Raw genomic sequence first — 21,221 nt, 5'->3', positions numbered from 1 at the left:
ACTCGGGAGTCTGAGACATGAGAACCACTTGAACCTGGGAAGCAGAGGTTGAGTGAGCCGAGATTGCACCACTCCTCTCCAGCCTGAGCGACAGAGTGAAACTGTGTCTTCAGAAAACAACAACAACAACAACAACAACAAAAGAATATTATTCAGGCACAAAAAAAGCAATGAATTACTGACATATGCTACCACATGGAGGAAACTTGAAAACAAGCTAAGTGAAATAAGCCAGACACAGAAGGACAAATATTATATGCTCCACTTATTTATGTATTTTTTTGGTTCGTTTTTTTGAGACAGTCTCACTCTGTCACCCAGGCTGGAATGCAGTGGTGCGATCTCAGCTCACTGCAACCTCTGCTTCCCTGGTTCAAGCGATTCTTCTGCCTCAGCCTCCTGAGTAGCTGGGACTACAGGCGTGCACCACCACACCAGGTTAATTTTTGTATTTTCAGTAGAGATGGGGTTTCACCATATTGGCCATGCTGGTCTCAAACTCCTGACCTTGTGATCCACCTGCCTCAGCCTCCCAAAGTGCTGGGATTACAGGCATAAGCCACCACGCCCAGCCCTAGATGCTCCACTTAGTCAAATTCACAGAGCAAGAGAGTAGACTAGACATGATCAGGGATTGAGTGTAGAGAAGGGAAGTTGTTTTTTAATGGGTACTGAGTTTCTGTGTGGAGTGATGAAAATCTAGAGATAACTAGCTGTAATGGCTATAACACACTGTAAATGTATTTAATGCTACTGGATGAAACACTTAAAAATGATTAAAGTGGAAATTTTATGTTAGTACATGTTACTTCAAGACAATTTATGAACAAAAGAAAAGACACAATTCAAGCTACTACATATAAACACAACAATATCTAGAAGTGCTGGATGGAGGTTGGTGTGGTGGCACATGCCTCTAGTCCCAGCTACTCAGAGCCTGAGGTGGAAGGATCGCTTGAACTCAGGAATTCAAGCCCAACCGGGGCAACTAGTGAGACCCTGTCTCTTAAAAAATAATAATAATGATAATAATAATAATGCACTAAATGGAAAAAACAGCAGAGGAGATATTGCTGAAATCAAGATAAGTGAACCTCAAAAACTAGGAGTATAACCAATTTAAACTATAGCACTCAGGAAAAAAAATGACAAAAAAATGAACAGAACCTCAGTGAGCTGTGTAATGGGACAATTGTACAAGGACTCCTTGAAAGCCAGGAGTAAAAACAGAACAAACAAAAAATATTTCCATAAATATTTCAGGCCGAGCACAATGGCTCAGGGGTTTGTTGAGCTTTTTGGATGTCTAGGTTTATAGTTTTTACCTAATTTGGAAAATATTTGCTGTAATCCCAGCACTTTAAAAGGCTGAGACAGGCAGATCATGAGGTCAAGAGATTGAGACCATCCTGGCCAACATGGTGAAACCCTGTCTCTACTAAAAATACAAAAATTAGCTGGGCGTGGTGGCACGCGCCTGTAGTCCCAGCTACTCAGGAGGCTGAGGCAAAAGAATCATTTGAACCTGGGAGGCGGAGGTTTCAGTGAGACAAGATTGCGCCACTGCACTCCAGCCTGGCAACAGAGCAAGACTCCATCTCAAACAAAAAAACAACAAAACAACAACAACAACAAAACTAGCAGTAACAATATGTTTTACACAGGAGTTTGAGACCCGCCTGGGCAACATGGTGAGACCCCATCTCTACAAAAAAAAATTAAAAATTAGCCAGGTTGCCGGACGCAGTGGCTCACGCCTGTAATCCCAGCACTTTGGGAGGCTGAGGCGGGCAGATCACAAGGTCAGGAGATCGAGACCATCCTGGCTAACACGGTGAAACCCCATCTCTATTAAAAATACAAAAAAATGGGCCGGGCTTGGTGGCGGGCCCCTGTAGTCCCAGCTACTCAGGAGGCTGAGGCAGGAGAATGGCGAGAACCCGGGAGGCGGAGCTTGCTTTGAGCCGAGATCACGCCACTGCACTCCAGCCTGGGTGACAGAGTGAGACTGCGTTGCAAAAAAAAAAAAAAAAAAAATTAGCCAGGCATGGTGGCTCACACCAGTAGTCCCATCTACTCAGGAGGCTGAGGTGGAAGGATCACTTGAGCCTTGGAGGACGAGGCTGCACTGAGCCATGTTCATGCCACTGTACTCCAGCCTGGGTAACAGAGTGAGACCCTGTCTCAAAACAAATATTTGTCACATATTTTCCAAAACAGATAAAAATTATGAACCTAGAGATGCAAAATGCTCAACAAACCACAGGCACAATATATATCAACAAATCTACACCAAGACACAGCATCAAATTGCTGAAAACCAGGTATAATAAAAAATTCTTTAAAGAAACCAGAGAAAATAGACACCTTAACAGACAACCAAATGTGTAACATTGATTACATTCTTATTATCAGAAACAATGCAAACCGGAAGACAATGGAGTAACATCCTTAAAGAACTAAAAGAACAAGGATATCAACAAAGAATCTTATACTGAGCAAATAATATCTTTCCAAATGAATGGAAAATACTTTAGTCATAATAAATGTGTTTGCAATCAGCATATTGGCTCATTAAGAAAGGTACAGCCGAGTGTGGTGGCTCACGCCTGTAACCTGAGCATTTTGATAGGCTGAGGTGGGTGGATCACCTGAGGTCAGGATTTCAAGACCAGCCTGGCCAACACCGTGAAACCCCATCTCTACTATAATCACAAAAATTATCTAGGTGTGGTGGTGCATACCTGTAGTCCCAGCTACTCAGGAGGCTGAGGCAGAAGAATCACTTGAATTCAGGAGGCGGAGGAGGCAGTGAGCCAAGATCACGCCACTGCACTCCAGCCTTGGCGACAGAGTGAGACTCCGTCTCAAAAAAATGAAGGTCCAGCTGGGTGCAGTGGCTCACGCCTGTAATCACAACACTTTGGGAGGCCGAGGCGGGAGAATTGCTTGAGTCCAGGAGTTCAAGACCAGCCTGAGCAACACAGCAAGACTCCATCTCTACAAAAAAATTAAAATGGCATGGTAGCATGTGCCTGTCCAGATCACTGAATCCGTAAAAAAAGAAAAACATGCTGGGTGCAGTGGCTCACGCCTGTAATCCCAGCACTTTGGGAGGTCGAAGCAGGCAGATCACCTGAAGTCGGGAGCCTGGGTGAGAGAATGAGATTCCATCTCAAAAACAAAGCAAAACAAAACAAAAACCAAACAAACAAAAACCAAACTGGCTGTCTTACTACTGGGGTGGCTAAGTCCTCTAAACTACTATTCCTATCAAATGGTCCTTGGACACACCCTTAGAGTTTTCTCTTCCCAAGATGATTTTTCATCTTTGTAATATGGATAGACTGAGAATTTTCCAAATCTTTTTGTTTCATTTCCGTCTCAATAATTCCATCTCCAGTCAAGTCTTTCCTCACATTAGTATATGCAGTCAAGAGGAACCAAGCTGCCTTTTTCAACACTTCCTAGAAATGTTGTCAACTCAATATCCAATTTCATCACTTCCTAGTTCTACTTTCCACAAAACTAGCACAGGATCACGATACACCAAGTTCTCTGCCACTTTATAAGAAGAATCAACTTTTCTCCATTCTGTAATAACATTAACCTCAATTCTCTTTTTACATATATTTTAGTTTGTTTCAGAGACAGGGTCTCACTCTGTCTCCAGCCCAGGCTGGAGTGCAGTGGCATGACCTAGATCACTGCAGCCTCTAACTCCTAGGCTCAAGTGATCTGGTGACCTCAGCCTCCCTAGTAGCTATGACTACAGGCATATACCACGAAGCCTAGCTAAATTTTTCTTTTTTCTTTTTTGGTAAGGATGAGGTCTCACCATGTTGCCCAGACTGGTCTTGAAATCCAGGCCTTGGTTGGGCATGGTGGCACACACCTGAAGTCCCAGCTACTTGGAAGGCTGAGGCAGGAGGATCTGTTGAGCTTAGGAGTCGGAGGTGGCAATGAGCGATAATCACGCCACTACACTCCAGCCTGGGCAACAAATTGAGACCCCCATTTCCAGGAAGGAAGGGAAAGGAGGGGAGGGGAGGAAGAAGAGAAGAGAAGGGAAGGGAAAGGGAAAGGGGAAGGGGAAGGGGAAAAGGAAGAGGAAGGGGAAGGGGGAAAATCCAAGCCTCAAGCGATCCTCCCACCTTGGCCATTCAAAGTGCTGCCATAACAGGCATGAGTGACCATGCACAGCTCACTTTCATTTTTGAGGCTCCACTCTCATAATCTAACCTAATCCTTATCATATCTCAAAGAAACCATTGCCTAATACTGCCACATCAGGGAAGTGGAAAAATAAATAAAATTTTATACAAACATTCATTCCATAACAAGTGATTTATTAGTAGCTTTTTATCATTTTCTAAATACTCTTCATGTTAATCCCTTATCAGATATATAATTTGGAAATGGTTTCTCCCATTCTATGGGTTACCCATTTACTCTGTTAATATTGCCTTTTGATGCCAAAGGTCCACAAACTCCAATTATTTTTTCCCTTGTGGGTCATGCTTTTGGTGCCAAACCTAGGAAATCGTTGCCAAATTCACTGTAATACAGCTTTTGCCATGTATTTCCATCTCATAGTTATAGATCTAAGATGGACACTCAGGCATTTCGTTTATTTTAACTTCTGTACATGTTAGGTGTGGGTACAACGTCATCCTGTTGCATGTGGATGTGCATTGCCCAACAGCATCATTCTACAGAAACACTAAGCTATCCCCCATTGAATAGTCAGAGCAGACTTTTCAGAAATTGTTAGACTTTATGTAAATTATTAGACTTTATTAGACTTTCTGTGCTGTCTATCTTGTTGCATTGTCTATTTCTGTGTTATTACGCTAGTACCAAACAGTTTTTATTAGTATGGATTTGTAATAAGTTTTGAAATCAGGAAGTGTGAGTTCACCAACTTTGTTCTGGCTTTTTTTTTTTTTTTTTTGAGACAGAGTCTCGCTCTGTTGCCCAGGCTGGAGTGCACTGGCAGGATCTCGGCTCACTGCAACCTCCACCTCTCAAGCTCAAGTGATTCCCCTGCCTCAGCCTCCTGAGTAGCTGGGATTACAGGTAGGCGCCACCACGCCCGACTAATTTTTGTATTTTTAGTAGAAATGCGATTTCACCATGTTGGTCAGGCTAGTCTCCAACTCCTGACCTCGTGATCCACCTGCCTCAGCCTCCCAAAGTGCTGGGATTACAGATGTGAGCCACCACATCTGGCCACTGTTCTGGCTTTTGAAGACTGTTTTGTTCATTCAGAGACCCTTGAGATGTCATATATAAAAAACTAAAACATGTTAAGAAATGGCTCCTAAGAAGGAATCGAGTGGTCAAACCTATCCCTAAAAGGCTAGCAGGGGACAAAAAGTGGTGTCTCTCAATAAGAAAACACAAACCTAAGATGTTTTGAGAAGTGGCATTATCACCTTGGAAAGTTCGTCATAAGGTAAGAACAAACCTGGCCAGGCGCGGTGGCTCACGCCTGTAATCCCAGCACTTTGGGAGGCTGAGGTGGGCAGATCATGAGGTCAGGAGATCGATGTCATCCTGGCTAACACGGTGAAACCCCATCTCTACTAAAAATACAAAAAATTAGCCGGGCGTGGTGGCGGGCGCCTGTAGTCCCAGCTACTCGGAGAGGCTGAGGCAGGAGAATGGCGGGAACCCGGGAGGCAGAGCTTGCAGTGAGCCAAGATCGCGCCACCGCACTCCAGCCTGGGCGACAGAGCGAGACTCCGTCTCAAAAAAAAAAAAAAAAGAACAAACCAAGAAATCACACACTAAAGCAGAGAGAAGCTGAAGTTCCTCAAAGTGTTAGAGCGGCCCCTACAGTGGCAAAAATGATCCCTCTGCTTCATGATAAACTAAGGATAAGCATTAAGTGTGTGGCTAGAGGACACATTACAGAACCACAGCCCTGTTGACGGTAACATCATACTTGAAAAAACACTTAGCCAGGCCAAGCGCAGTGGCTCACTCCTGTAATCCCAGCACTTTGGGAGGCCAAAGCGGGTGAATCACGAGGTCAGGAATTTGAGATCAGCCTGACCAACATGATAAAACCCAGTCCCTACTCAAAATATAGCTGGGCGTGGAGGCGCGCACATGTAATCCCAGCTACTCAGAAGGCTGAGGCAGGAGAATCACTTGAACCCGGGAGGTGGGGGTTGCAGTGAGCCAAGATCATGCCACTGTACTCCAGCCTGGGCGATAGAGCAACACTCCGTCTCAAAAAAAAAAAAAGAAAGAAGGAAAAGAAAAGAAAAAACACTTAGCCTCTATGAGCATCACTGTGAGGGGGCTGAGGAGAGCAAGAGGAAGGAGTTTGAAGCCAGTAAGTTCTGGCTAGGCTAACTATGCAACACTGTGCAGCCCAAGAAATTAAAGACCACAGGAGAATTGGCATCGGCTGATGCCAGGGATACAACAGCATTCCTAGAAGAGCTCATAAAACAGAAAAAAGACACTACCTTCCAGAGTAAATCTTCTATTGTCATGAATTAGGCATGTTCTAGAAGATAACCCAATGGTACCTTCCGTCAAGAGTGCAGGTACTGGGTCCGAGGCCTGGAAAGACCACCTTATTCTGGTGCTGTCAGGCCATGCATCCGTTCATGAGAACAAGCAGGGCTTCGTCTACTGAGCAATCACCAGGTTCTTTAGGACAAAAGCAAAACTTGCTGGCCTGTGTCCTGGCAAGAACATAAGAAGGCTTTCTTCTACCAATGCTTCACACCTGATGTGATGGAATACCTCAAAGAGAAGGGACTGCCACTCAAGGGCTTCCTCAGAATTGACAACACTCCGGGCCATCTCTCCAATCCCTTTGTTTTGCCTAAAAGAACATGCAAGTGATATTTCTGCCTCCTAAAACTACATCACTGCTGCGTCACTAGATCAAGGCATCATCAAGTCCATTCAAGTGACTTACATCCAACTGACCTTGGGTGAATTCACGGAGTCTTGATGCTAACCTTGAATGTACCACAGTGGTTTTATTGAAGAGCTTCACAATTACAAATATAATTGTGCTTATTGGGAAGGCTACAGATGCCCTAAAGCCTAGGACAGCCAATGCATGTTACAAGCCATCATGGAGTAAGGGAGTCAATGATTTCAAGGGCTTCCCCACTATTAATGCAGTTATTAAGAATATGTGAAATGTTGCAAAAAAAAGTTGGTGGGGAATGCAGTCTGAAATGACTGAGGATGACGTTAAGGAACACACCAAAGAGCAAAGAGAAATCCTTACCAACTAGGAACTTCCAAGTCTGCTGAAATCCACTACAGATGATGATGAGCTAGAAAATTTTGAAGACACACAGCCATTGATTTGGACACTTGAAAAGTTTGCCACAGTTTTTCAGTAGGCAAAGGTGAAAAAGAAGTATCGTCTTCAAAGATCCTACGATGGAACAAAGCTTTCACTCCACCTGAGAAATAACAACATGCCTATAAGCACCGCAAGATTTTTTTTTTAATGAAGCAAAGGAAAAGAAGAACTAGCTTCCTATAGCTAAGCATCTGCAAAGAAGATGGAACATTCAACGGTTACATATCTTCAGCCCTCAAGCCAAACAGATCCTAACATTAGTATCACATAGCCTCCTCAAATGAGTCCACATCTATAATCACAAGTTGGTTCTTCCAACATAGATGATAGTCCTGATGGCCTGTCAAGATTCAAGTTAACCTGACGTCTCAATACTTACCCACAATGCCATACATCTAGTCATCTCAACACATCAAAACATTGGGTGCCACAGAATCATCATCGTTATAATCACTATACTTGGGTTATCAAGAGAGAAGACGACCCAGGGTTTTGGTAAGTGTTAACACATTAAACAAAAGCAATATGTGACAGCTGAAACAAAGAAACTTTAATGTTCTGGCTGACATATACTATGTTGATAGGCTCACAATTACTGCATCTATACTGAAAATACATAGACTCTTTTCCTTATCATGATTCCCTAAACGATACAATAGAACAACTATTTGCATAGCTTTTACAATGTACGAGGTATTTTAAGTAATCTAGACATAACTGAGACTACACAAGAGCATGTGGGTAAGTTACATACAAATATGTCATTTTATAAAAGGGACTTGACATGGCTCACAGAGTGCTGGAACCAATACCCAGCATGTATCAAGAGATGACTGTACTGGAAAGAAACTGAAATTACTTAAGGCTTTACCAAGTGCTTACATTCACAGGGTTTATCTCCAATGTGTTTCTTACAAGTTTCTGAAATGAAATAAAATTAATAAATGCTTTCCCACATTCCATACATTTAGAGAGAATGCTAGTGAGTCTTTTTATGTCTATGCAAGGAACTGAGAGAAGCAAATGCTTTCCCACATTCCTTACATTCATACGGGTTCTCTCCAGTATGAGTTTTTTCATGTCCTTGAAGGAAACGGGAATGGGTGAAGGCTTTACCACATTGTTGACATTCATAGGATTTCTCTCTCCTGTGAATTCTTTCATGTCGTAGAAAACAAGTGAGCCAAGAGAACGCTTTCCCACATTCCTTACATTCATAGGGCTTTTCTCCAGAGTGAATTCTTTCATGTACCTTTAAGTTATCATAATGACCGAAGGCTTTCCTACATGTTTTACACTCATAAGGTTTCTCTCCTGTGTGGGTCCTTTTATGTCGAGAAAGGTATTTGAAACGATTGAATGCTTTCCCACATTCCTGACACTCATATGGCTTCTCTCCAGTGTGAGTTGTTTTGTGATTTTGAAAGGAATAGAAATCAATAAAGGCTTTTCCACGTTTGCATTTATAGGGTTTCTCTCCAGTATGAGTTGTTTCATGCCTTCGAAGGGAACTGGAAATACGGTAGGCTTTGCCACATTGTTTACATTTATAGGGTTTCTCTGCAGTGTGAGTCCTTTCATGTCTTTGAAATACACTGGGATAAACGAAGGCTTTCCCACATATCTTGCATTTGTGAGGTCCATCTCCAGTGTGCATTATCATATGACTTTGAAAGCTTGAGCGATGAGATAACGCTTTCCCACACTGCTTGCATTCATAGGGTTTCTCTCCAGTGTGAGTTCTTTCATGACTTTGCAGTGAACTAGGACAATCAAAGCCTTTTCCACATATCTTACATTTATGAGGTCCATTTCCAGTGTGCCTTATCATGTGTCTTTGAAAGCTTCCCAGATGATGAAACGCTTTCCCACATTGCTGACATGCATAGGGTTTCTCTTCAGTGTGAGTTGTTTCATGTCTTCGAACGGAAGCGGAATCACTGAAGGCTTTCCCACATTGTTTACATGTATAGGGTTTCTCTCCAGTGTGAGTTCTTTCATGTCTTAGACAAGAACTGTAATCAGGGAAGGCTTTAGAACACTGCTTACATTCATACGGTTTCTCCCCAGTATGTGTTCTTTCATGTCTTAGATAGGAACTGTAAAAACGAAAGGCTTTAGAACACTGCTTACATTCATACGGTTTCTCCCCAGTATGTGTTCTTTCATGTCTTAGATAGGAACTGTAAAAAGAAAAGGCTTTAGAACACTGCTTACATTCATATGGTTTCTCTCCAGTGTGCGTTCTTTCATGCATATGTAATAAACTGGGCCAAAAAAATGCTTTCCCACACAACTTACATTTATAAGGTCCATCTCCACGCTGCACTGCCATGTGTCTTCGAAGGTTTCCCAAAGAACTGAAGGACTTCCCACATTCTTTACAATCATATGGTTTCTTTCCAGTGTGAAGCCTTTCATGTGTTTGAAATGAGTTGTGGTAACTGAAGGCTTTCCCACATCGTTTATGCGTATCTGGCTTCTCTCCACATTCACGATACTCATGTGGTTTGTGCCCAGCACCAACTCTGATGTAACAATTAAGGGATGAATGACCCATGATGATTTCTCCACTCATACTGCTTTCACATGGGCCTACTCCAGGAAGAGTGTTCTTGGTCACAATACTATCCTGAATCTGGCTAGATGTTTCTCCACATTGACTTCCACCTTTACTTACAACAAACCTCTCTAACATACGACACCTGTAAAAAATGGGAAATGTATCACTAAAGGTCAGTCTATAAATCATTTTATAGGTATTAATAAGTATTGGATGTACACTTTTAACACTATCATGCAAAGTGTAGGCTTCGTGTCCTGCTTGAACGTGAATGGATGGAATGCTGTGCAAGGTAACTCAACCCCAGGTGTTCTCAAGACAATGATTTCATATGTGGATTCATAATATTGTTGCCATGGGAACTATTTTACAAACACTGAACAGCTATGAAACATTTAAGTATATGTTTTAGAGAAAATTTTCTAAGAATAAATAAATTTAAGCTAGGCTTGTTCATTTTCTTTGCTTGTTTTTAAATTTTCATGTCATTCTCAGGACGGCTCCAGGGACATATCTTTCTCTTGTGAGTGTAAATTACCTTAGATTTTTCCTGGGATATCTGTATTGATCTTCAATGTTCTGGTCTTTCCATTTCATTCCTAAAAGGTATACCCAGAAAAATCATTATAAATTTTTACAAAATTATAGACAAACAGTAAGATTTTGACGTACACTGCAATCGTGAAAAATGCATTCACTGAAGTACAGCTGACTCTTGGAAAACAGGTTTGAACTGCACAAGTCCATTTGTATATACATATATATATGAATGTTCTTCAGTCTCTGCTACCCAAGACACTAAGACCAGCCCCTCCTCTTACTCAGCCTACTCAATGTGAAGACAACGAGGATGAAAACCTTTCTAAGGATGCACTTCCACTTAATGAACAGTAAATATAGTTTCTCTTCCTCATGATTTTTTTTTAACATTTTCTGTTTCTAGCTTACTTTACTGTGAGAATATAGGATGTAATAATACGACATAAATATATGTATTAATCACTGCTTATGTGACTGATAATGCTGCCCATCAATAGTAGGCTAAGATGTGGACAAAAACTTATATGAAGATGTACAACTGCTACAGGAGCTGGCACCCCTAAACCCTGTTTTTTTTTTCCAGGGCCAACCATATCCCCTTTCCATATTCCAAATCTTTGAACAGCATGAATGACCAAGAAACAAATGTCTCCAATTAAATAAGTGGAAATGCGACGTCATCCTTACCTACACAATCCAAGTTCCTGATGGTTTCCTGCATCACATCTTTGTAGAGATTCTTCTGACAAGGACCCAGCAAAGCCCACTCTTCTCGGGTGAAGTTCACAGCCACGTCCTCTAAAGCCACTGAGGACTGATCCATCCCACATGTACAGAGGAGGAAGGGTGAAAATCACAGTACTGAGAATCTATACTCACTTCATAAATTTCACATGATGCTGTGGTTTCCAACCATTTTATTCAATGACATGGTAAACCCGCTCTTATTCTCTGTCTACACTCACTTTCTCCTACACAGTAACTCTGAAGCTACAGTTAAACATGTTTGGTAAATTAATAGTGGAATAGAAACATGCCACTTGCTGGCGAACTAAGTGAGTGAATCACATAGCCTGGATCACCCCTAACGTCTATTTCCACAGTGGGTCTGCAGTCCTTGGCACGATAAAGTCCTACTACTTATTGTGCAAAAGGGAGTTACCATTAGCAGTGCTGAGACTGCGTGTCCTTACAAATGCTTGTTCACCAAGTTGGGCCTTTCATGGTGTCTAGACAATGTATTTAGGGGAGGGCCCCATGAGCGTAATAACAGGGGTGGAGTGTGCCTAAATTGTTCATGCAAAAAAATATAGTATTTCGTTAACTCCCATCTTCCTTCTGAGAGTTTGGAATTTTGTTACATACTCAGCAGAGGGAGTGCACTGATCAGCCACTGCTAGGTTTGAATGGTTGTCCCCTCCAAAATGCACACTGAATGTTAATCTCCAAAGTGGCAGACAAAAAAAAAAAGAAAAAAAAAGGTGGGGCTTTAGGAGGTGATTTAGTCCTGAGGGTTTGGACCTCATGAATAGATTAATCCACAATGGGTGAATGAATAAATGAGCTATCTCATGTCCTTCTGAAAAGAGAAAGAGATCTGAGCTAGACACTCAGCTACCTCACCATGTGACACTCTATGCCACCTAGGGCCTCTGCAGAGTCCCGACCAGCAAGAAGGTCATCTCTCATGAATATTTATAATACTTCCTAAATAACTAAAACAGATCTTTTAGTAGTCAACAAAAATTACATTACCAAGTCTAATAGAACTCACAGTATCTAAAAAATGCTGAAAACTTTCTCACCAAGAAAGTGCAGCTTTCCAAAAACAGACAAAGAATTTTGAAACTATATTTGGCTCCCCATACTATTAACAGAGAGATAAATATATACATATACATATATATATATATATATATATATATATATATATATATATGAAGAAAAATGAAAACTGGTAGAAAAGTCTCGTAGAGTTTTTATTTGTCCTTGGCCCAATCTCTCCCCTTATCAATGCCACTCTTGAACACAGCGGCCCGAGTTCCCAGTATAGAACCCTGGACACTAATTCTAGAGACAGCAGATCAGATCTTATTTGTAAACTATTGCCTTGTATTTTCCAATCTGTATTAAGCACTATACAAAGGTCTGAAACAAGGCTGTCTTTTTTTTTTTTGAGACAGAGTCTTGCTCTGTCACCCAGACTGGAGTACAGCCACACAACTTCAGCTCACTACAACCTCTGACTCCCGGGTTCAAGCAATTCTCCTGCCTCAGTCTCCCAAGTAGCTGGGAGTACAGGCGTGCTCCAACACATTCGGACAATTTGTATTTTTACTAGAGACGGGGTTTCACCCTGTTGGCCAGACTGGTCTCAAACTCCTGACCTCAAATGATCCACCTGCCTTAGCCTCCTAAAGTCCTAGGATTACAGGTGTGAGCCACCGCGCCCAGCCAAGGCTCTCTCTTCTACTTTATCTACAATACAACACAATCAGGGTCAAATCTGGCAGGAACTGCATGAAAATGTTGCAAAATACACAAAAAGCCTGTAACCAACTGGAAGAACAGACTATGATTAAGACATACAGCAAACCGACTAAGTCATGGAGAAAAAGCTGAAGAGAAAATGTCCTCCAGATATCAGGGTACTCAAAAGCACCCAGGTATCCTGGGGAATTGAGAAAGCCCCATGCATGCACAGGAAAGAACACATTTTCACAAAAGACACCTGAGAAGAAACCTTCATTTTCGCTTCTGGCTGATCTGTAGGTTTAGGTAAGCACAACATAAAGCATAAGTAGAGTATTAAACAGCCTGGCTAAGAGTTCAAGGGATGCCCCAGGCACAGAGCCATCCACAAAGACTGGAAGAGGTCAGGCTTTTATATGCTTTACCTTTTTTACTAGCTTCTAGCATTCAGGAAATCTCTGCCAGAACACTGGATGAACACACACTAAAGAACAGAGATGTCAGTTTCTACAACAAATAAGGAATACAGTCTGTGCAAACATATTTTGAAAATGTTATTAAACAAATGAACAATTACAGTCTTCAACAAACAAATAGAAAACAGTGAGGAAAGAAGAATCCAATTTTCAGAATTATCCCATTATAACATTCAGATGTCTACTTTTCGACACAAAATTATGAATACAGAAAAACATGAAAATATGCTTCATCAATTGGAAAAAATATAATTGAGATAAGCCATCTCTGAGAAACCTCAGACACCACTCACTGAATAAAAACGTTAAAGCAACTATCTTAAATATGTTCAATGAAGTAAAGGCAATGATGAACAAATAACTAAAAGAAAACCAGAATATAGATGCAGAGATAAAATAATATCTATTAAAAAGTAAAAATAGTCCGGGAAGTGAGGAGCCCCGCTGCCCGGCCGCCACCCCATCTGGGAAGTGAGGAGCGTCTCTGCCTGGCCGCCCCGTCTGGGAAGTGAGGAGCGCCTCTGCCCGGCCACCCATTGTCTGGGATGTGAGGAGCGCCTCTGCCCGGCCACCACCCCATCTAGGAAGTGAGGAGCGTCTCTGCCCGGCCGCCCCGTCTGGGAAGTGAGGAGCATCTCTGCCTGGCCGCCCCGTCTAGGATGTGGGGAGCGCCTCTGCCCGGCCGCCCCATCTGGGAGGTCTACCACAGAGGCCAGAAGCAATGTGGGGGCTGGACGTGGTTGCTCACGCCTGTAGTCCCAGTACTCTGGGAGGCCGAGGCGGGTTGATCACTTGAGGCTAGGAGTTCGAGACCAGCCTGGCCAACATGGCGAAACATATGAAAAATACAACTGAAAAACCAACCAACCAACCAAGCGACAACAAAACAGGTCTACCCTGGAGTCATACTCTAATTTTTTCTATTTTCCTCCCTTTCTGATCCTTTATCCCACTTTCTTTTTCTTCCTCTTCTTTCTCCTTCTTCTTTGTCAAATAGAGGATTGAGTTATTATCATTGATCCATACAAAGTCCCTCTCTCATTTATTTTCTTTAATTCCCATCCCCCATTTCTACTCCCCGTCTTCCCATGTGCAACCTTCCTAATATGTTTGATATGCATCTTTTTGTTTGTATATACTTTTAGAAAATGTTTATTGTTTTGTGTGCAAAAATAAAAATAAAAAAATAAAAAATAAAAAACAAAAAAAAGTAAAAATAAACTGGGCATGGTGGCTCACGCCTGTAATCCCAGCACTTTGGGAGGCCGAGGTGTGTGGATCACTTGAGGTCAGGAGTTTGAGACCAGCCTGGCCAACGTGGTGAAACCCTATCTCTACTAAAAATACAAATTTAGCTGGGCATGGTGGTGCACACCTGTAATCCCAGCTACTTGGGAGGCTGAGGCAGAAGAATCGCTTGAACCCAGGAGGTGGAGGTTGCAGTGAGCTGAGATCGTGCCACTGCACCCCAGCCTGGACAACAGAGTGAGATACTGTCTCAAAAAAAAAAAAAAACAAAAAAAATTGGTCTTAGCTGCAGGTGGGGGCATTGGCCTTGGGGCCTCTCTGCCATGGTCAAAGCTATTCTCTTACCCTTCTATGGTTTACATGGGTATTTAAAAACAAAATACTCATGTTTGATGAATCCAGGAAAATCACTCAAATTCAGTGTTTATGTCTATGGATGGGAAGGAAATTGTAAGGCACTTACATTTTATAGCGCAACAGGAAAAGCCCAAATACCTATCCCTTCCAGACAATGAATGTCATTTAATTACTATTTCCCATGATAGTGAAATGCCTAACCGTGTTTTTACTTTAACCTGTTACTTTAAATTTTATCCTGCTTGTCTCTTTAAATCACCTAGCCCTGCTTCTCAAGTAAATAAGACTCTCTCTAGCTAGGAAAGCCGGACAAACTCCAACTGACCCCTTAATTTACAAGACACTAGGGCTCCTCACCCAACCCCCTTTCGTGAGGAGTTGGCCTGGGTAAACAGATCCTCAGCATTTCAAAGGAGCCCAATTAACTGATAAGGTACCAACACCAACAATGTATGAAGTTCCCAGGAATTTTCTCCAAGAGATAACAACATAAAACCTTGAGTTCGTGTCTGGCATAAACCCTGTATCTAATTATAATGAAAGATTTAAAACCTTGCACCTGGTACCATTGCTCTTCTTGTAACCATTTGTCTTTTAAGTTATTTATCATTCTGTAACCATTTTGATTCTTTTGATTCTTGCATGTTTTTACTTCTGTAGAATTATTACTTTTGAGTCCCCCTCCCCTTCCTAAACCTAGGTATAAAAGTTAATCGAGCCCCTTCCTCGTGGCCGAGAGAATTTTGAGTATTAGCTGTCTCTTTGGCCGCCGGCTTAATAAAAGACTCTTAATTAGTCTCCAAGTGTGGCGTCTTATTAACTCGCTGGTTACAACAATTGTAAGTGATATAGTAAAAAAAATTATATTTTACTTCTTTAGCTGTTGGAAAGTCCTGTCCCACAGAATTTAGCATTCATCTGTCAAACCCATATAGAACAGATTTCTCCATTGTCCCAAAATCACCACCCTTTTAAAAAGGAAAAGTGCGCTTTTGTTAAATATGTTTAATTCAATGAACCTACTACACTTTCTTGAAAAATGTATTCCTTTTTTGCAGCCATAATGGAAGAGGGTTTTTTCCTTGGTAGTAGTTATACTACTAAGTCCTGAAATTCCATCTGAAATCATCCAAAAAACAAACACACCTGAGAAACATACTACACAAGCTCTGGGGCAAAAAAAAAATAAATAAAGGCTTTTAAAAAATGGAATAGAAGATTACATATACCATTTATATTCTGAAATCCAACTCTTTCTAGAACTACATATACAATTTATTTTCTGAAGTCCAACTCTTTCCAACTTTGGGTATACTTTGTCTTCAAAGTATACAATAACAATCTCTAATCATAGGATGTATTTTACAGTTAATCAGAAATTTAGGCTGAAAAGAGTAAACATATCCTTTCAAGCTAACAAACTCAGGAATGAGGAGTGCTGACTGGAACACAGAAAAGTTTAATCCAAGAATCAGGGCGGGTCATCCTATCACCTGGGACATCCCTTAACCCTATTCTGGTCACCACCCTCCCAGGAGACACTGCCTTGTGTGCTTTTCAGGATCTTGCACTACCTCAACGGGCAGGTTCTCCAGTCCTTAGATATAACTTTCTCTCTTTTAAGTCTGAGTGAGTCCAGAAGGCAGAAATCATTTCTGGTTTTTTTCCTGTGGAATATGACCATGAAATTGGCTGTTCAGTCATATGTCTCCAAGGAATGGAAACTAGGGTTGGGAAGAAAAGGTGAGTGTCCCAGGGGTTAGCTTTTTACAGGAATTATATACCAGAAGATTCCTCCCATCCCAGTGGATCCAGTTGCTCCCCAGGGGGCCCCACCCTCCATCCCAGGCTGTCCCCTGGGAGGAATGACCCAGGGGATGACATTCACTAGACCCTCCAAGACACTTGGCAGCTGTGGACGTGCATTTTTTTTGAGACAGGGTCGGCCTCTGTTGCCCAGGCTGGGATGCAGAGGCACGATCACAGCTCACTGCAACTTCAAACTCCTGGGCTCAAGCCATCATCCCACCTCAGTCTCAGTAGCTGCGACTACAGGTGCCAGCTACCAAGCCCAGCTAATTTTATTATTATAATTTATACTAGAGACAAGGTCTTGCCATGTTGCCCAGGCTGGTCTGGAACTACTGGGATCAAGTAACACCTCTGCCTTAGCCTCCCAAGGTGCTGGAATTACAGGAATGACCCACCGTGTTCAGGAACCCAAAACAATTCTTTCGAGAAAAAGCCATACATTGCTAGCTGAAAACAAGATGACAAACCAGTGAAATATCGCCTGGGGGCCAAAGAGTTCATACTGTTGCTGTGAATTAAGGACAGAAAGTTAGCCTGCGGAAGTCTCTGGAAACCAAGAGATTTGCTGCCAGCCCTAGGAGGAGTTAGGATGAGACAACACAGTGGTGGATTTGAGACCCTGCTGCCCACATCTTTGGAAGACTCAGAGGGGAAACAGTCGCCTTTGGAAAGAAAGAAGGGACTGAGGACCACAGAGACCACAGCTCCTCCCACGCACAAACCCCACACAAGAGTCTGGATTCCGCCTGGTGACTCGTCGTCACCGTGCAGCCTCCTCACCAGGTTCACAGGAACTGCGAGCCAGGCTGGAGGCGAAATTGCAGTTAGATATTAACCAGGTGCCCTCAGCCCCGCTGCCTCACGGGGCCGCCTCCCTGAGAGTCAGGTCACAGCAGACGCTGACCGCCGGCTTCCCCATTGTGCCTGGGGATAAGATCTCTGAGAGCTGCTCAAGAGTCGCTGGAGTTCTGTCTCAGATCCTGAATCCCAGCGGAAAGGCTGGCGCCAACCAGGTTGAAGTCGCCACGAGGGAGCCCACTCAGTAGAATGCGGTTTCTTCACCTCCTGTCCCAGGATTCACCCCTCACTTCCCCACCAACCAATGACCCCACACCCAGCCGCCCCTGTCCAGACCCCAAATCCCTCAGGGAGGCGGATCTGGGGTGTCCTCCCCTCTCCTCCTATTAAACTGTTTCTGCTGCAGCCCTCAGCGTCTTGGTACAGTGACTCGGGCCCCGAACCTGTGTTGGTTACAGCCTCACAATCTGGGGAGACGCGGGGCTGCGGGCGCGGAGCTGCCCAGAGAGGGCGCCGGGGCCGCAGTCGCCGCGCAGCAACGGGTCAGGACGCCCGGGGTCCCGGCTGCAGGCCCAGGCCCACCCTGCGGCCGAGGGCCAACCTACGACAGAGGGACCCGGGTCCGTAGATCCCGGAGTCGCCCGCGGGGAGGCCCGGGTCCAGCCACAGCCGATCACGGCCGGTTCCTCCCAGCCCCTCCCCCGCCTCGGGACGCCGGCCCCGCACACGCACCATTTCCGGACTTCCGCGGTGTCCCAGGTCCTCCCGACGGCTCCCGCTGCCAATGCGGGTTCCAGCCGGACAAAAGCTGCCACAGAACTTCCAGGTCGTCTCTCAGCTACAGAGCCGAGCGCCGAGCGCAGGTGGGTGGAGAAGACGCCGCGGGCTTTTTCCAACCACACACACTTCTCTGGGCAGCGCTCCTGATTGACAGTTCCCACGAACCCGCCCCACGGCCCTGATTCGATAGGGCGTCAGGTCCCGCCCCCTGCCGGCTGACTGACAGAAGAAGCGATCTTGCACAGCTGAGTGGAGCCGGATGAGCAAGTTCCTGACACAGCCCTTGGCAGGGCGGGCTTCCTCCCTGCACTTTTATCTGAATCCTCCCGGGGGATATTTGCACTTAAGCGGAATTTCCTGCCTGTACTCAATAGGACCTCCTGCTTCTTCCTCCTGGACACGGACTGACAAACCAATTATACTTTTTTTTTTTCTCGAGAGGGAGTCTTGCTCTGTCGCCCCGGCTGGAGTGCAATGGTGCGAGGCTGACTGCAACCTCCGCCTTCTGGGTGGATTCAAGCAATTCTCCTGCCTCAGCCTCCTGAGTAGCTAGGATTACAGGCACGCGCCACCACACCGGGCTAATTTTTGTATATTTTAGTAGAGGCTGGGTTTCACCATGTTGGCCAGCCTGGTCTCAAACTCCTGACCTCGTGATCCGCCCGCCTTGGCCTCCCAAAGTTCTGGGATTAGAGGCGTGAGCCACCGCGCCCGGCTCCAATTATACTCTTTTTCAATGAAAATTTTCACAATTTTTAAATGTACAATTAAATTATTTTTTACTATAGTCACTCTGTTGTGCTACCAAATACTAGGTCTTATTCATTCTTTGTAACTACTTTTTATACCTATTAACCATCCCCACTTCCCCCATACCTTCTCCTCACTACTACTTCTCCCAGCCTCTGGTAACCATCCTTCTACACGTTTTTGGTTGTTTGAGACGGGTCTTGCTCTGTTGCCTAGGCTGGAGTGCAGTGGGGCCATCATGGCTCACTGCAACCTCTACCTCCCAAGCTCAAGCAATCCTCCCGCCTCAGCCTCTCAAGTAGCTTCAGATTGTTCACTGTTGGCATAGAAAAATGTTATTGATTTTTGTAAGTTGATATTATATCCTGCAACTGCACTGAATTTCTCAGTTTTAATACTTTTTTGGTGGAGTCTTTAGGTATTTCCAGATATAAGATCATATTATATGCAAACAAGGATAATTTGACTTCTTCCTTCCCAATATGGATGCCCTTTATTTATTTATTTATTTATTTTGTCTTATTGCTGTAGCTGAGACTTCAAGTACTGTGTTGAACGATAGTGGTGAAAGTGGGCATTCTTATTGTGTTCCAGATCTTACAGGAAAGGCTTTCAGTTTTTCCCCATTCATTATCGTACCAGCTTTGGTCTGCCATATATGGCTTTTATTATGTTAAGGTATGCTCCTTCTATACCCAGTTTTTTTTTAGGGTTTTTATCATGAAGGGACGTTAAATATTATCACAAGATTTTTCAGTACATATTGAAATGATTATATGGTGTTTGCTCTTTATTCTGTTGAAATGATACATCACATTGATTGATTTGCATATATTGAACCATCCTTGCATCCCAGGGATAAATCCCACTTGGTCATGATGAATGATCTTTTTGGTGTATTGTTAAATTCAGTTTGCTAGTATTTAGTTGAGGATTTTTGCATCAATATTCATCAGTGACACTGGCCTATAGTTTTCTTTTGCTCACATGTCTTTGTCTGGTTTTGGTGTCAAAGTAATATTGGCTTTGTAAAATAAGTTTGGACGTATTGCCTTCTCCTCTGTGTTTTGGAATAGTTTGAGTAGGATTGGTATTAGTTCTTTTTTAAATGTTGGTAGAATTCAGCACTGAAGCCACTGGGTTCTGGGGTTTTCTTTGCTAGGAGACTTTTTATTATGGCTTTGATCTCCTTATTTGTTATTGGTCTGTTCAGGTTTTTTATTTCTTCATGGTTCAATGTTGCTATGTTCTATCTGCCTAGGAATTTATCAATTTCTTCTAGGTTTTCCAATTTATTGGCATATAGTTGTTCTTAGTTGCATTAATGATCCTTTGAATTTCTGCAGTATCAACTGTAATGTCTCCTTTTTCATCTCTAATTTTATTTGTTTGGGCCTTTCTGTTTTTTTCTTAGTCTCCCTCAAGGTTTGTCAATTATGTTTGTCTTTTCAAAAAACCAACTTTTTGTTTCATTGTTCTTTTGTATTGTTTCTTCATTTCAAATTCATTTATTTCCACTCTGATTTTTATTATTTCTTTTCTTCTACTGATTTTGGGTTTGGTTTGCTCTTGGTTTTCTAACTCTTTAAGATGCATTCTTAGGTTATTTGAAGGTTTTCTTTTTTTTTTTTTTGAGATGAGTTTCACTTCACTCTTGTTGCCAAGGCTGGGATGCAATGGTGCAATCTCAGCTCACTGCCACCTCTGCCTTCTGGGTTCAAGCAATTTTCCTGCCTCAGCCTCCCAAGCAGCTGAGATTACAGGCACCCACCACCATGTCTGGCTAATTTTTTGTATTTTTAGTAGAGACAGGGTTTCACCATGTCGGCCAGGCTGGTCTCGAACTCCTAACCTCAGGTGATCCACTCACCTTGGCCTCCCAAAGTGCTGGGATTACAGGTGGGAGCCACTGCACCCAGCCTGAAGGTCTTCTTCTTTTTTGATGTAGGTGCTTATCTCTATAAACATTCCTCTTAGTACTGCTTTTGCTGTATTCCATAGGTTTAGGTATGTTGCATTTTCATTATCATTTGTTTGAAGAAACTTTTCAATTTTCTTCTTAATTTCTTCATTGACCCAC

The 21,221-nt window shown here is 43.0% G+C and overlaps 1 protein-coding gene across 1 annotated transcript in view; it reads right to left on the bottom strand.

Annotated features, from left to right (window-relative positions):
* Positions 1–9,817, bottom strand: part of LOC100584208 (zinc finger protein 799) — a 42,138-nt gene extending 32,321 nt beyond the window's left edge. Inside the window, exon 1 of the mRNA XM_012509592.2 lies at positions 9,647–9,817. Within this exon, the coding sequence (XP_012365046.2) occupies positions 9,647–9,766 (120 nt within the window). The 5' untranslated portion in view covers positions 9,767–9,817. The remainder of the gene's footprint in view (positions 1–9,646) is intronic.
* Positions 9,818–21,221: the final 11,404 nt, after the last annotated feature.

This window comes from Nomascus leucogenys, chromosome 10 (assembly GCF_006542625.1).
Source record: "Nomascus leucogenys isolate Asia chromosome 10, Asia_NLE_v1, whole genome shotgun sequence".
Lineage (NCBI taxonomy): Eukaryota > Metazoa > Chordata > Mammalia > Primates > Hylobatidae > Nomascus > Nomascus leucogenys.
Note: the sequence above shows the minus strand (reverse complement) of the source record. Positions and strands in the feature narration are given on the sequence as shown.